Source organism: Thalassophryne amazonica, chromosome 2, assembly GCF_902500255.1.
Source record: "Thalassophryne amazonica chromosome 2, fThaAma1.1, whole genome shotgun sequence".
Classification (NCBI taxonomy): domain Eukaryota; kingdom Metazoa; phylum Chordata; class Actinopteri; order Batrachoidiformes; family Batrachoididae; genus Thalassophryne; species Thalassophryne amazonica.
Genome location: NC_047104.1, coordinates 103,572,688 through 103,587,236, shown reverse-complemented (window position 1 = coordinate 103,587,236; position 14,549 = coordinate 103,572,688). Strand labels below are relative to the sequence as shown.

The following is a 14,549-nucleotide window of genomic DNA, read 5'->3' as shown; positions in this document are numbered from 1 at the left end:
CACTAGTATTTTGTTGCACCACCTCTGGCTTTTATAACAGCTTGCAGTCTCTGAGGCATGGACTTAATGAGTGACAAACAGTACTCTTCATCAATCTGGCTCCAACTTTCTCTGATTGCTGTTGCCAGATCAGCTTTGCAGGTTGGAGCCTTGTCATGGACCATTTTCTTCAACTTCCACCAAAGATTTTCAATTGGATTAAGATCCGGACTATTTGCAGGCCATGACATTGACCCTATGTGTCTTTTTGCAAGGAATGTTTTCACAGTTTTTGCTCTATGGCAAGATGCATTATCATCTTGAAAAATGATTTCATCATCCCCAAACATCCTTTCAATTGATGGGATAAGTGTCCAAAATATCAACGTAAACTTGTGCATTTATTGATGATGTAATGACAGCCATCTCCCCAGTGCCTTTACCTGACATGCATCCCCATATCATCAATGACTGTGGAAATTTACATGTTCTCTTCAGGCAGTCATCTTTATAAATCTCATTGGAACGGCACCAAACAAAAGTTCCAGCATCATCACCTTGCCCAATGCAGATTCGAGATTCATCGCTGAATATGACTTTCATCCAGTCATCCACAGTCCACGATTGCTTTTCCTTAGCCCATTGTAACCTTGTTTTTTTCTGTTTAGGTGTTAATGATGGCTTTCCTTTAGCTTTTCTGTATGTAAATCCCATTTCCTTTCCTTTCGGTTTCTTACAGTTCGGTCACAGACGTTGACTCCAGTTTCCTCCCATTCATTCCTCATTTGTTTTGTTGATCATTTTCGATTTTTGAGACATATTGCTTTAAATTTTCTGTATTGACGCTTTGATGTCTTCCTTGGTCTACCAGTATGTTTGCCTTTAACAACCTTCCATGTTGTTTGTATTTGGTCGAGTTTAGACACAGCTGACTGTGAACAACCAACATCTTTTGCAACATTGCGTGATGATTTACCCTCTTTTAAGAGTTTGATAATCCTCTCCTTGGTTTCAATTGACATCTCTCGTGTTGGAGCCATGATTTATGTCAGTCCACTTGGTGCAACAGCTCTCCAAGGTGTGAATACTCCTTTTTAGATGCAGACTAAGGAGCAGATCTAATTTGATGCAGGTGTTAGTTTTGGGGATGAAAATTTACAGGGTGATTCCATAATTTATTCGTTATGCTGCTATAGACGTAGACTGCTGGGGGGTTCCCATGATGCACTGTTTCTTTCTCTTTTTGCTCTGTATGCACCACTCTGCATTTAATCATTAGTGATCGATCTCTGCTCCCCTCCACAGCATGTCTTTTTCCTGGTTCTCTCCCTCAGCCCCAACCAGTCCCAGCAGAAGACTGCCCCTCCCTGAGCCTGGTTCTGCTGGAGGTTTCTTCCTGTTAAAAGGGAGTTTTTCCTTCCCACTGTAGCCAAGTGCTTGCTCACAGGGGGTCGTTTTGACCGTTGGGGTTTTACATAATTATTGTATGGCCTTGCCTTACAATATAAAGCGCCTTGGGGCAACTGTTTGTTGTGATTTGGTGCTATATAAAAAAAAATTGATTGATTGATTGATCAGCTGTGGTGACCCCAAACAAAAATGGGAGCAGCTGAATGGATAACAACACCTTATGCAACCCTTTATCTTGGCTTTTATATATTTTAATTAATTTATGTCAAGTTGTAAAGATTTCCTTTGAGTTTGCCTTTAAGGAAGATCATTTTAGAAATTTTTATTTTGAGAAGCCTGATTTACTTTTTGAATATGAAATGGTATAAATAAATTAAAATGTGTGAAATACCAGGGGGCAGAATACTTTTGCAAGGCACTGTACATCTATTTTATTTATCTTAGTCTTCTAAATGTTGCAAACTGGATTGCTCCAATTAAGTTTCATTGTACAACCTGCGGTGATAATAAAGATCAACCCATCTACCTATGACTGAATGTTTTGGAGTTATGGGGTAAAAACAGCAAAAATGGTAAAAAAAAAAAAAAAAAAAAAAAAAAAAAAAAAATTAAAGCTCAATTTAAAGTTGTAGACAGATCAAAAGTTAAAGTTGCTCCAATTTGGTGAAACATGATGCAAATTGTTGGTTGAGCTAATAGGGTGTTCATAAGAAATAGTTTGCACCATCTGTTATCACATTATGGGGTAACATACTGTGTCTCATAGAATCCAGTAGACGTCAACTTTGTTTGACTTTTACTTTGGAGACCAAGCATTCAACATAGTGAAAACAATTATATTAATCCAACATCTGGAGTTGGTTCCCAAGCACCGAACTGTGGCACCCCACTGCTCCTAGTGGTAGGATTTTATCCAACTGCAGTTAGGATGGGTTAAATGCAGAGAACAAATTTAATTGTATATGTATGAACAATAAAGACCCCTTTTCTTCCTCTTAGACACCGTCAATGTTTTTTTTTTGTTTGTTTTGTTTTTGTTTTTTTTGGCTGTCTTTATCACCTGCTTTTCTGACAGGCATCCCATCATGGATATATAGCTTTTGCCACAGCCTCAGCAAGACTCTTACATCTGCTGGTGCGCTTTAGACTTTCTGGAAAGGCATCAATTGTTCCTTTTGGATCGTAGAACTCAAACAGTGACAGGGTCTCTCTTCTCTGCTTTAGTGTCTTTCTTGTAACTGCTCCGACTTCAGTTTTAAAGCTTGCAATAAAACAAAACACTGAGATCAATTTTCTGTCTTTATTTACAGCACATTAGATGTACAAAATGATTTTTAAAAATATACATGTACCATGTCCTATGAAAACCAAAGAGTTCAATTCTATTTTACAGCACTTTTCATTTTGAACATTCTGACCTCATGTCAGGGTTTGTTAGATCACATCAGTCCATGTCCTGGATTCACAGAAGGTCTGCATACTAAACTGTTGTGTTTTGCTTTTTAGTCAAAACAACAACAGCAACAAATGTAAAGAGACACACAGCAATTTTTTTAGATAGAATAGTGGGTGTTTCACAAAGGTGAAAAGCTATAGTTTTTATCATGAGGTTTTTAGGACCGTTGTTCTCAGAAACCTTGAAACATCGAGCACATGAGCTCTTCAGAGTTAAAAAAAATTCAGTTACGACAACACAAACAGCCTTTTTACATCATGTACAAAATATGCATGAGAATAAATGCTTTCTTGTTGTGGCGTCTTCCTTTGTAGTGTCATAATGATCCCAACAATAGTCACATTTGAGCTCAAATTTCTCAACAATTCAGCTGTCAAAGCAGAAACTACACACAGTGTCACTGACATTCAGCACTCAGTTGGCTTTCATATTTTATATGCTCTTAACCGTGTGGTTTTGTCATTCATGTCTTAATGTATTTAGCAATATTGAAATATGTGATTGTAGTTACTTTATGTGACAAACACAAAAATCAGTCTTGCCCAAAGCTTTAAAACAATCATAACAAGGCAGACTTTGCATTTAAATCATAAGTGAATGCCTTTAAAATCTAAAAGGTTATAAAGTTACTGCAGTTTCTCTATTGCTAATAAAACATTTCCAGAAAATAAAGCGGCGACATATTGATTCCTGTCAGAAGAAACCCACAGAGGCTGATGCTCTGCACCACATCATCAGCCACCATTTGTCTCTTTTCCTGATTCAGTTAACAGCCGCTTGTTTTGCTGGTCAACGTTATCGTTTGGATCAGTTTAATCATGTGTGTTCAGGCCATGAGAAAACAAAACTGGTCAGTCAGTAAAAAATGTTTGTCATGAGACGTCTGCAAATTGGGACACAACTAGCTGATCCTAAGGTCGAAGGAACCTCAGCACTTTGGAACGCAAGAACCGGATGAAGGATTTGGGGAACATTTCTCTCGACTCTTGTGCTGTATAGTTGAAGAAGTTCTGTGGGTGGGCCAGAACATCAAACAGCGCCTTCATGAGCTTTTTATCCTAACGAAAGACAGAAATATGACATTAGGAGACAGCAAAGGTACTGTACTTCATATAAATGAAAGCTTCATTAATCAGTCAGCACACCCAAAGGGAGGCCCACCCCAGTAGCATGCAGCAGCGCAACTGCTTAGTCCAATTAAGGGTCGTGGGGGGCTGGAGCCTATCCCAGCAGTCATAGAGTGTGAGGCGAGGTACAACCAGGACAGCACGCCAGTCTTTCACAGTGCCACAAACACATACACACCCACAGACACACCTACGGACAATTTAAAGATTCCAATCGACCTAACCCGCATGTCTTTGGATGTGGGAGGAAACCCTCGCAAACACAGGGAGAACATGCAAACTCCACACAGAAAGGCCACAGGCGGGAATTACACCCATGACCTTCTAGCTGTGAGACAACAGTACTAACCATTAAGCCACCGTGCTGCCCCAAAAGAGGGCAGTACTTGCTTATTGGATCCAAATGTACTTTATAACTGCAAAATGCCTTTCAAACAGTTTTAAAATAGGCTGTGTAAATTTCACAGTGTGCACAATTGAATGATTCACTACTGTTTGTTTTGCTCATTAGCCAATCCTTCTAGAATATGATGAATAAATAGCATAACCACATCACATAATGGCGAGCATCCTCTTGATTTAAGTTCTACTGATGGTATGGATACATTCAAATGAAAGCAAAACGATTGCGGCAGGTTACATAAGCACTTCATATCATTGTGTCCACTGTTCGGATGTTGTGGAGTAGATACAAATGACCAACGTGATGCCTGCAGAACATTACACCACATCCACCACAAACACCAAAATGTTTGTTCTGTTACTGTGAATGCTGCACAGAGAAGAGATGTCACAACGGCTAAAATCAATCTGCAGAAAGATGGATTGGGAAAGTGACACAGATTATTGCTTTAGAAGCCGGCTGTGGTCTCTGCTATGATGGTCTACTGTGCAAGGTCAAAAGGTCAAGGTCTAATTTCTAAAGCATGTCTAAGTCCACTTTACTATTTACGGGAAGTCTAATTTGACTGCAAAACACAATGCAAAGAGGTTGTATTTTAGTCACTTAAGTAGTCACAGGTGTGTTTTGGACATCACATTAAATAAATCAGATTGTCATTTATCATTCTCCAGCGAGAGGTTCTCTGGTGAGTTAATGGATCTTTGAGCAACATGTGTGCAGGAGCAGAGAGCAGCCACCAAAACTCCCTGAGATGAAGCAGTAAAGTGCAGTTTTCCATTTATGTTTACTATTATTTTAATGGTTGTTTTCAATACAGTTTTGTTGTGTTTAAAGCGTATACCCATGCCAAGAACTTATTTAATAACTGAATAATGTCTGAATGAAAAAAATGTCTGAATATTGTACCGCATAAACAGCAAGAAACTTCTGCTCTTAACTCCAGACTATGTTTTTGGTGGCCATTGGTGCAGTTGCTTTCTGCTGCCTCACAACAGTAATGCACCAGCACTGTACCTGACCGCACCTTATATTAAGGCCAACACATTCATGTACACATAAAGGCCTTTTTTAAGTATTAAACCTGAACCCAAGATTTGGATTTCAAATTAACTTCACCAAGTTATACTAAATATGTGCAAATATCACATAAAGATCAAATGTAAGTGTCGTGTTGGGCATTTGAATTGTGCAAACAAGATGTTTAGGTATTGTAGTGGTGTAAGATATTGTGGCTGAAAGCTCAACACAAAAAGATCTACCTATATGCATCATGAAGCTGAAAAATTGATTGTGGGACAAAGTAAATTACACAAGTAAATAGTTTAAATAACACCATATTCTCTGAATAATACTTTAGATCATAAACTGTATAAGCTAGAACACTATATCAGTAAATACTACAGCAGAACTGCTGTCACGGAGTCCAAAGAACACAATTTCAAGCTAAGAAATACAATGGTATTGATTGTCAGTGAGTGTTTGGTTACACCCCCAAATATTAACTACTTACCTTGAGAATTTCCTGGTGATTCTCTGAAGCGTATAATCTTCCATCCCGCACGATATCCTCGATCAGTTCTTGGTAGTCCTCTGAAATGTAGTAAATGCATAGAAAAAATTGGTCTTCAGCATCAGCCATCAAATCAAATGTGCAAAACATATAAAACACCACTATACTGCACCCATCTCATTACCATCATACGTCACATATGGGACCTGGAAGCCTTTGCCACTGTTGCCCTCGTTGGATTTGAACTGTATCCAAAGCCTCTTGGAGCGGGAGGTGAACGCGATGGGACGTTCATATGTCTGACATGTCTCATAAGTTGTCACAGAGTTGGGGAGAGCTGTCAAACCACAAGATGGATATTATAACAGCGTTTTGGCCCTACACAATCGTTAAAAAAAGAAAACACCGCTGACAGCTAAGGCTCACCGCTCTTCCTCATCACTAAGTAGTCTCCACACTCATCTTCAATTGGCAGGTAAATCTCTGGGACGACGATCAGAATCTTGCGTTTGGGCGGTGGATTAATTGTCCAGGTGCACTCAATGTTAGCTGGGTAGTTCCCCGGGTAGTTTGGGGACTCGATGTAGCCTGTGAACTCTCCCAGCTCTCCTCCACACTGTCGATCTGTGGATGTGACAGAAATGTTTTCCTTCTGGCTGCTGCATTATGAATACTTTGGAAGTGGATCTCAGAACCCTACTGTTTCATTTTGGATGTTTGCATAATCTGAACGCGGTACAGATATACATACTTTTACACTGCATGATGTTAGTGGAACCATCAAAGTCAGTGGTGGTGTTTCCAGGACAGGCAGTGCAGTAGTTTTGGCCAAACTCCCTCTGATAGGTGCCCATGGGACATCGTATGCATCGATGTGTACTGGTGTCATAGTAGTGCCCCGGAGAGCACTGGACTGTAGTGCAACAGAGAATCATTAAGACAGCAGAAAAAATTATCGGGTGCCCCTCCCATCTCTGTCAGACATCCCAAACAGCTGCATTCTCTCAAGAGCTAAGAACATCATTAAGGACACTACACACCCTGGTCATCAACTGTTTGAACTGGAACCTCCAGACTCACAAAGAGCTTCTTCCCGCATGCCATAACCACACTAAACAATCATTGACAAAACCCCCCCTTCCTTTCCCGCTGCCTTCCTGTACACAGTAAATTTTGCAGAGTAAAAGTTTACTCTGCTGGTTTAACATTTGGTCCCAATCCAAATAGTTAAATATATTCTATCACAGTGCTAAATCAACTCTGTCACAGTGTAAACTCAACTCTTATTGGAGTAGAAACACTTGATTTGACAAGAGAGTAGAGCTGATTTCACTCTATAATAGAGTGTATTTTACTCTATTTAGACTGGGACCAAATGTTATCCTGACAGAGTATATTTTACTCAGCAAAATTTACTGTGTATGTTTACTTGCAAATGTTTACCTGGTCACAGTGCACTTTATATTTGTGTATTTTAAATTATTGTAAGTGTATTTTATTATGCAACTTTTTTATTTTATGAGTACCTACTGGAGTTGCAAACTTAATTTCGTTGTTCTGTAATCAGATCATTGACAATAAAGGCTTTCAATTCAATTCAGTTCAACAGCAGTGTTAGTCAGTATAATCTAGTCAGTAATCACTAATCAATGAACTTGTGCCATGTCCAAATTTTGATCAGTTCAAGGATTGTCTTAAAAAAAAGAAATCATCTAAACTGTTTGGCTCAGAACCATCTTCCACTTAGTGTCATTAAAAAAACAATCAAAAAATCTAAGATTCTTATCCAATACCTGAAACTGACAACACAGGAGGGGCCAAGTAGTCACTTATAGCAGACTCTAGCATTTGATTGTACAGACAAGAGAGCAGCTGCAGAGGGCAGCAGAGAACTTATCTAAACATCTAGACCAGGGGTCTTCAACTCCAGCAAGGGCCGGTGTCCTGCACCTTTTAGATGTGTCTCTGGTCCAACACACCTGAATCACATGGCTGAATTACCTCCTCACTTTGCAGTCAAGTTCTCCAAAGTGCTGCTGATGACCTCATTAATTGACTCAGGTGTGTTAAAGCAGTGACACATCTAAAAGTTGCAGGACACCGGCCCTTGAGGAGTGGAGTTGAAGACCCCTGATCTTGACCGATATTTCAACAACATGCTACTGCTGTGTTGTTGTTTGTCTTTCGGTTTGCTCAGGATTGCTACAATGGATCAGCAGCTTCTAGGATCTGATGGGATCAGGCGTACAGAGAGCAGACTATCTGCTATGTATCAAGTAAAAACATTATATCGACCCTGTGCATAGAGTGAAGCAAATCAGTATTTAATCCACTGTCGATTTTGCAAGTTCTCCCACCTACAAAGAATGGAGATCTCTGTGATTTTTATCATAGGAACACTTCAACTGTGAGAGACAGAATCTAAAAAAAAGGAAAAAAAAAAAATCTGAAAATCACATTGTAGGATTTTTAAATAATTAATTTGCTGGGATGCTGCCAAATGTTTTATTGTGAAATGGTGCGAGCAACACGAACGACCTGATGTTGTTTAACTTTGCTACCAGTAACATCGGTGAGCCACCCCATCTTGGAAATACGAATGTTATAAAGGTTTTAAAATAAAGGTTTTGAAAATTAATTCCCAAAATTTTCATAATAAAGGATGCACATCAACGTGCTATGTACATATCCGAAAGCTGAGGCTGATCTGACAGTCAGAGAGATATGCGAGCCACATACCCACACACACAGATGCTTCTTGCTTTATAGATAGAAAACTAAGAAATCACATGTAAATGTAATTTGACCTTTATTTAACCAGGTTAGTCCCATTGAGATCAAGATCTGTTTTACAAGGAAGATCTGGACAAATAGTATAAAGTTTCCAGTTCACCTAATCTGCATGTCTTTGGATGTGGGAGGAAGCTGGAGCACACAGAGGGAACCCACGCAAACACAGGGACAAAATGTAAGCTCCACACAGAAAGGCCACAGGTGGGAATTGATCCCATGACCTTCTTGCTGTGAGGCAACAATGCTAACCACTAAGCCACCATGCTGTCATGTACATGCACACAGGTATTCACAGCCTTTGCTCAGTACTTTGTTGATGCACTTGTGGCAGCAATTACAGCCTCAAGTCTTCTTTAATACGATACCACAAGCTTGGTGCATCTATCTTTGAGCAGTTTTGCTCATTCCTCTTTGCAGCATCTCTCAAGCTCCATCAGGCTGGATGGGGAGCATCTGTGCACAGCCATTTTCAGATCTCTCCAGAGATGTTCAATTGAATTCAAGTCTGGTCTCTGGCTGAGCCACTCAAAGACATTCACAGAGTTGTCCTGAAGCCACTCCTTTGATATCTTGGCTGTGTGCTTAGGGTCATTGTCCTGATGAAAGATGAACCGTCACCTCAGTTTGAGGTCAGGAGTGCTCTGGAGCAGGGCACTGTGCTCATTGGGAACTTCAAAGCAGCAGAAATGTTTCTGTACCCTTCTCCATATTTGTCTTTGAGATAATCCTGTCTCAGAGGTCTGCAGACAATTCCTTTAACTTCATGCTTGGTTTGTGCTCTGACATGCACTGTGGGACCTTGTATGTAGACAGGTGTGTGTCTTTCCAAATCATGTCCAATCAACTCACTTTACCCCAGGTGGACTCCAACTAAGCTGTAGAAACATCTCAAGGATGATCAGTGGAAACAGGATGCACCTAAGCTCAGTTTGAGCTTCATGGCAAAGGCTGTGAATACTTACAGTAGGGTTCAGAATAATAGTAGTGCTATGTGACTAAAAAGATTAATCCAGTTTTTGAGTATATTTCTTATAGCTACATAGGAAACAAGGTACCAGTAGATTCAGTAGATTCTCACAAATCCAACAAGACCAAGCATTCATGATATGCACACTCTTAAGGCTATGAAATTGGGCTATTAGTAAAAAAAAAGTAGAAAAGGGGGTGTTCACAATAATAGTACTGTGGCATTCAGTCAGTGAGTTTGTCAATTTTGTGAAACAGGTGTGAATCAGGTGTCCCCTATTTAAGGATGAAGCCAGCGCCTGTTGAACATGCTTTTCTCTTTGAAAGCCTGAGAAAAGTGGGACGTTCAAGACATTGTTCAGAAGAACAGCGTAGTTTGATTAAAAAGTTGATTGGAGAGGGGAAAACGTATACACGGGTGCAAAAAATTATAGGCTGTTCATCTACAATGATCTCCAATGCTTTAGAATGGACAAAAAAAAAAAAAAAAAAAGATGCGTGGAAGAAAACGGAAAACAACCATCAAAATGGATAGAAGAAAACCAGAATGGCAAAGGCTCACCCAATGATCAGCTCCAGGATGATCAAAGACAGTCTGGAGTTACCTGTAAGTGCTGTGACAGTTAGAAGACGCCTGTGTGAAGCTAATTTATTTGCAAGAATCCCCCGCAACGTCCCTCTGTTAAATAAAAGATGTGCAGAAGAGGTTACAATTTTCCAAAGAACACATCAACTGGCCTAAAGAGAAATAGAGGAATATTTTGTGGACTGATGAGAGTAAAATTGTTCTTTTTGGGTCCAAGGGCCGCAGACAGTTTGTGAGACGACCCCCAAACTCTGAATTCAAGCCACAGTTCACAGTGAAGACAGTGAAGCATGGTGGTGCAAGCATCATGATATGGGCATGTTTCTCCTACTATGGTGTTGAGCCTATATATCACATACCAGGTATCATGGATCAGTTTGGATATGTCAAAATACTTGAAGAGGTCATGTTGCCTTGTACTGAAGAGGACATGCCCTTGAAATGGGTGTTTCAACAAGACAATGACCCCAAGCACACTAGTAAACGAGCAAAATCTTGGTTCCAAACCAACAAAATTAATGTTTTGGAGTGGCCTGCCCAATCCTCGGACCTAAAACCAATTGAGAACTTGTGGGGTGACATCAAAAAAGCTGTTTCTGAAGCAAAACCAAGAAATGTGAATGAACTGTGGAATGTTGTTAAAGAATCTTGGAGTGGAATAACAGCTGAAAGGTGCCACAAGTTGGTTGACTCCATGCCTCGCAGATGTGAAGAAATCATGAAAAACTGTGGTTATACAACTAAATACTAGTTTAGTGATTCACAGGATTTCTAAAAAAGCAGTTTGAACATAATAGTTTTGAGTTTGTAGCGTCAACAGCAGATGCTACTATTATTGTGAACACCCCCTTTTCTACTTTTTTAAAGTAGTTTAAAGTGTTATCCATAGATTCAGCCATGTCATGTAGTTACGCAGCATTTGCATGTCCCCATTAATGCTTTGCATCCCAAGGTGTTCCACATGAACGACTTGCAACGTAACAATGGTCTAATTTCCAGTCACTTCTAAACTTTGCTTTGTTTGACATGGTGGCGAGCCATCATAATGGGCCGACGAGTTACACTATGTTCACTTGATAATCGTGTAGTTTATGGATGAAAAGGTATTGTATTATGTTAGGGAGGTGATGGTCTAGTGCAGGGGTGGGCAATCGTGTCATGAAGGGCCGAGACACTGCAGGTCTTCCTTACTACCAATCACCTCAGCATGTGATTTCATTAATGATCAGGTGTCTCAGCAAGTGATTTCAGTGGTGATCAGGTGTTTATGTTCAGGGGAGACGCTCATCAGCAACCCACCTGCTGAGGTGATTGGTTGCAAGGGAAACCTGCAGTGTCTCGGCCCTTGCTGCCCACCCTTGGTCTAGTGGATAAGTGTTGGGCTTGAGGCCAGAGAATCCTTGGTTCAAACCCAAGCCTGATTGGATAATCGCTAAAGACCTTTGGGCAAGGTCCCTAATCCCCAAGTTGCTCCCAGTGTGTAGTGAGCACCTTGCATGGCAGCACCCTGATATCAGTGTGTCTGTGTGAATGTGAGGCATCAATGTAAAGCACTGTATGGATCCTGAACCAAAAGTAGTGAACATTCTACCACATACGAGGTCTGTCCAAAAAGTATCGGACCTTTTTATTTTTTGCAAAAACCATATGGATTTGAATCACGTGTGACTGCATCAGCCAAGCTTGAACCTTCGTGCGCATGCGTGAGTTTTTTCACGCCTGTCGGTTGCGTCATTCGCCTGTGAGCAGGCTTTGTGTGAGCACTGGTCCACCCCTCTGGTCGTTTTTTTATTGTGAATAAATGTCTGAATGATTTGGAGCTTTGCTGCATCAATTTTTTTCCAGAAACTGTGAGAGACCTCCAGGTGGACACCGTTCACAAAATTAATATGGCTTTCAGGGACGATTTTGTGGGGATTACACAGATCAAGGAGTGTTACTGCCGCTTTAAGGACAGCCCACAACTGCTGAGAGCTCCTCTTTCCATGACAAAAACTCCTGTAACAGTGGAATGTGCCATTCATTTCCAAACTGGACGCTGTGTTTTATCTGGGACGTCCTCTGACTAGCACAGGAATTGCAGAAGACGTGGACATAAGCACTTTTTCGGCACATTGAGACAGACGTGCGGAGGAATTCCGCGCGTTGCGGTGGAGCCGCATGGCGCAAAGCAACACCGTGATGAAGCCTCACAGGACATGTTCTGGCATGTCCAGGCTCATCCACAATTTCTCGGTTAGTCACACGACTGAAAACCCACCGACAGCCATCTGAAAGCCATCTCAAAGCCGTCCTGTGAGATCAACACGGAGGTGGTTTTGTCCCACGCCATGAACGGCACGGTGACGCATCCGTCCGCTTTTCTTTCCATGAAAAAAACTCCTTTGACAGTGGAATGTGCCGAAAAAGTGCTGATGTCCACGCCTTTTTCCTTTTTTTTTGTGGAAGTCAGATGACGTCCCGGATCAACAAAGCCTTCACGTTGGAAATAGGGCTGGGCAACGTTAACGCGCTAACGTTGCGTTAATTATTGAGGTCATTATCGCCGACAATTCTGTTCCTCCCTTAACGCTGCGGGGTTTTTTTTTTTTGGCCTTTTATGACTGTTGCTCGTTGCCTTTTATTTTGAAAGCGTCAGTCGGGGGCGAGCTTATGCTGCTGCTTCCTGCTGATAGCTGAGTTCACACAGAAAACGACACGAGGATCGAGAAAAGTACAGGCTATGCAATGCACAACAAAACAAAATGCAGAAAGACGCCGAACTTTTGAATGGACATTTTCGGTGCAAAGTTCTACAGGATCAGGCCTGGATCTTTTACGCATTGTTCATCATCGGTAAAAAAAAAAATCTTAAATAATCTCGAATAGCCGAACATGTCCCCGCGGTGAACACAGCTTTTCGGTGGTTTTCATGTCAACCTATAGTCCGTAAATTATACGGATTTTTCCGAGTTTCAGAGTCATACGGACGTACAAATAAAGTCGGATATTCAGGGTTTGGTCTGTAATAAACTATTTCTGCAGCGCGGCTCCACTTTGAAACCATGAACCATTGAAGCAATGCTTCGATCCAGTAGCTCGTTGGTTCTTTGATTCACTGCTCTTCAGAAATGGCAAGCCACTTCTTAACCCCTCGCAAAGCCATTAAAATATCGTCAGTCACTTTTGTGTGGATTAAAGTCACTAACTGGGACTCTTGTCTTGTTGCTGTCAAGAAACGAGAATCGTCCTCCGTTCCGTTCACACAGCTCGAAACGCTGCGCGGCTGAGACAGAGTCCGGTCGGAATTAATAACTTCAAAATGAATCGCCGCTTTAAATAAAATGACACCTCTTTCCAAATGTAATACAGACAAGAAACTGCAATCGACTAAAACATTTTTTTTCCTCCCAAAATGAAACGTGCTGTATTTTCTTTTCAAATTACATCGTGAAGTGAAGCACAGCAGCTGTAAGCTCAGCTCAGATATATGGAAACACATTCATGCCAATGTCTGAAAGGAAATGCTTTTGACAAAAACTACAGATTTTGTTTATTCCTATTTATGTCCAGAGATCAAGGATTCACCATGTAGAGTTTATTATGTACAAAGTTTAAGGATCCAGTGACCAAATTCATATTTATTTACTTTAAGACTCAATAAAATGTTCAATTTCAATTCAGTTTAATCTGTTTATAAAGTGCCAAATCACAACAAAATCTAAATATACTAAAACAAATACATCACAATTGTACACATATCAAATTGTGGTATGTGTACAATTGTGACATATTTGTTTTAGTACATTTAGTCATGGACATGAATATTGTTATTTTGATATGAAACAGGATAACAAATGACCTGCCAGTGGTTTTATATTTGATTTCATTAGTGTGTTTCAGTTGAAATTTACATTTTCAAATAAAACTGTGCTTTTAAGCGGCTTTTGAATTCATTTTTGGGTTTCACATATACCATGCGATTAATCATGATTAATCACAGAAAGTCATTGAGTTAATGCGATTAAGATTTTTTATGTTTGCCCACCCCTAGTTGGAAATGATCTGGTTGATTCAGCATGTCGATCGGCGCTGGGAGCGCGGCGCGCTCTCAGCAGTTGTGGGCCGTCCTTAAATTGGCAGTAACACTCCTTAATCTGTGTAATCCCCACAAAGTCGTCCCTGAAAGCCATATTAATTTTCCGAACGGTGTCCACCTGGAGGTCTCTCACAGTTTCTGGAAAAAAATTGATGCAGCAAAGCTCCAAATCGTTGACATTTATTCGCAATAAAAAACGATGAGAGGGGTGGACCAGTGCTCACACAAAGCCTGTTCACAG

The 14,549-nt window shown here is 40.6% G+C and overlaps 1 protein-coding gene across 1 annotated transcript in view; it reads right to left on the bottom strand.

Moving 5' to 3' along the window:
- Positions 1-3,646: 3,646 nt before the first annotated feature.
- scube2 (signal peptide, CUB domain, EGF-like 2) overlaps positions 3,647-14,549 on the bottom strand; it is a 91,524-nt gene continuing 80,621 nt past the window's right edge. The window contains 5 exon segments of the mRNA XM_034190983.1: positions 3,647-3,903; positions 5,886-5,965; positions 6,070-6,222; positions 6,312-6,509; positions 6,637-6,798. Coding sequence (XP_034046874.1) covers positions 3,757-3,903; positions 5,886-5,965; positions 6,070-6,222; positions 6,312-6,509; positions 6,637-6,798 — 740 coding nt within the window. The 3' untranslated portion in view covers positions 3,647-3,756.